The sequence below is a fragment of the Dendroctonus ponderosae genome, unplaced genomic scaffold, assembly GCF_020466585.1.
Source record: "Dendroctonus ponderosae isolate FM_Combo_2020 unplaced genomic scaffold, Dpon_F_20191213v2 Dpon_F_20191213_1, whole genome shotgun sequence".
In the NCBI taxonomy this organism is placed as follows: domain Eukaryota; kingdom Metazoa; phylum Arthropoda; class Insecta; order Coleoptera; family Curculionidae; genus Dendroctonus; species Dendroctonus ponderosae.
The window spans coordinates 61,823,382-61,826,083 of NW_026017110.1; the positions used below are offsets into that span (position 1 = coordinate 61,823,382).

The 2,702-nt window shown below is 36.2% G+C and overlaps 1 protein-coding gene across 2 annotated transcripts in view; it reads left to right on the forward strand.

Annotated features, from left to right (window-relative positions):
- The window catches only part of LOC109540956 (protein eva-1), an 85,421-nt gene that overhangs the window by 80,613 nt on the left and 2,106 nt on the right, over positions 1-2,702 (forward strand). For both annotated transcript variants that reach the window (XM_019909533.2, XM_048661425.1), the window contains exons 6-7: positions 384-617; positions 1,302-1,486. In XM_019909533.2, coding sequence (XP_019765092.1) covers positions 384-617; positions 1,302-1,486 — 419 coding nt within the window. The remainder of the gene's footprint in view (positions 1-383; positions 618-1,301; positions 1,487-2,702) is intronic.

The following is a 2,702-nucleotide window of genomic DNA, read 5'->3' on the forward strand; positions in this document are numbered from 1 at the left end:
AAAAAAAAACACTAAAATTGGTGTGCGTTTTACATGGCAGAAATAGCTATTTGACTAGAAATTCAAGTGGTAATCGAAATTTCTCACTCAGTAGCGAAATTTTTTGCAGAAATTGCGTTTTGAAAAAAAAAACACTAAAATTGGTGTGCGTTTTACATGGCAGAAACAGCTATTTGAATAGAAATTCAAGTGGCAATCGAAATCTCTCACTCAGTAGCGAAATTTTTTGCAGAAATTGCGTTTTGAAAATAAGCTCCTCACATGTAAAAACTTGATTTGCAGTCAAAAAAAATTCTACTGTTATGTTGTTTGAGTTTAAACCCGAAATGGTAAAAGCTTTTTAAATGATATGCCATTTCATGACGGCAATGTTATTGTTTCAGTTCCCAGGCGTGTTTTAAAAGACCAATATGAAGGCGTTTTGGAACCAGATGAGAAAAATTACAATCCCAATGAAGGATTCGATGAATTCGACAATTACGACACAGAAAACGAACACATTAGAGAGTCAGCAGCTTCGCCTCCCATCTCGCAGCTGGATAATGCTTCCAAGGATAACCTGACGAAGAACGCCGAAGATACTGCTTCGCAAGATAAATCTCATGCTTTAGGATTTGGTAAGTTTGGCATTAATATTTTCAATTAATTAATTCATTAACTAATTGTTCTCAATATTTTTGCCGTATAACACCTTATTTACGAGTGGCTCACAAGCCGGAAATCTTATGAAAGGGGTTACTGACTGTCATTATTCCTACATTAATGCTCCATTAATTTGAACAATGGAGCGGGTTTTAGAGATTAGCCGTTCAGCAGCTTAATGCTGCGCATCTTACTATGTGGAATGACTTTAAACGTTCTGAATCACCTCAGTGGCTTCAAACCCCCAGTTTCAATTGTTGGGATTCTAGTCCGTCAGAAGAATTAGACTGTATTAATCGTATAGATAGGATATATTAAGATTAAGAGCTTTTCCGAAGCTATTTTTCAAAGAAAATAGCCGTTCTTGCCTTGAGTAGCTACCTACTCCGCCAAGATATTAATCAGTAACGCTAGACAAGTGCAGCTTGTTCAACTAAAATAAAACGTTTTCTCAAACATGCACACTCTAAACCACACAATCCGTTATCCATTGAGCTATGTTAAAGATAACACAAAATGGAGCTTAATAGACTCCGAAACGTGGAGGCCTTTATAAAGTGTGAAACCTATAGCCATTAGAAGAATTGGCTCGATGTGTGTCTGATCACAAAAGCCCCTCCAAAATCAATAAACGTCTAATATCCTGTATTGTTTTTCAGAAATCAATCAACGTTACCTGATATACATTGGAATTGGGGTAACGGCGGCTGTCCTACTGCTGATTAGTTCATTAATTAGTCGAGTATTAATTAAAAAACATCGAACGGAGAAGGAAACCACATTCTATGCTACTAGCATATCAGACCACACTCTTGCCAACGGTTTTACAGATGATATTAGTGAGGTTTGTATAGATTCCAATTTTCCAATCAATACATAATCGGCAATAAAACCCCGTTTCTCCCGCTTGCACCAGTACAACTTATCAAAAGCATCAGTCATTTTCCCATATTAAGTAAAACCGTGATTTATAGCGTAATATTCATGCATTGAATGCTTTTATGACATAATTTCAACTCCCAAAAGCCTTTTTAATCTTCCGGGTCAAGTGTTTTTTTATGCTAGCACATCATTTCTTTAATGGAGGTAGAGATATGGCTCAGCATAAAAACTATCTGTAGCCATTTCAAAGCAATGAATCAATATATACCAAAAAAAAAAGTTTGGTACCTCATAACAAGGACTCAAAATCACCTTTGAACTTGCAGATTGTTTAATTGCATGATTACCAGTTAGAAGCCCGCAATTCGAATGCCTTTCCGTAACGGGAAAATAAGAATGCTCAATCTATCCCCTAACTGTAGCAACAGTCGGATCACGTTTGTGATGTCTTTAGCAGCCAGATCAAAGAGCGGAATGCTATCTCGGTTGGCCAAACGTGGAGAAACCCACCGCAAAGACATTGTTAGCACAACCACTTCCTGCTCTACTAGTCATAAAAAGTATTATACATAAAAACAGTTTTTTAATGGATGCAGATATTGTCATTTACTTTCCCATTTTCGGCACAAACCTTGGGTTTTTTTGGAGTAAAAGACTCCAAAAGCCAATGACGATGAAAAACGCGAATTTAGTTCGCGTATAGTCTTCGCTCTCCCTTGCTTCCTGATAAAATCCATTAATATTAGAAAAATCGAATTAACGGTTCATCTCGTATCCGACCTTCAATCCACTTAAATTAATGCGAATAAATCCAGGTAATATTTTAGGGTATCGATTATTGAGCTTTTATTACATTTATTTGGATTCGCTGATTCATTAATCAAGCTGAAAATGTCGGCCGTACTTGCGTTTAGTCAAATCTTTTGTAAAGATGTTGTGGGCACGCCGAACGCATAAAAGCAACCTTTATAAACAGCAATGAAGAAACACTCTAAATGCATTAAATTAAGTGCCAAAACATGTAATGGTTTGCTTTTGGAACAATGAACATTCTTTTTTTACAAACTTCTTTTTGGGTATTTTGCCTCAAAAATGTTTGTCTTTAAAAAAGACAGAATTTCCTCACGTCTTTTATTACAGACTGATAAATAGTGCTCCTATTTCGCAATAAGAACGAA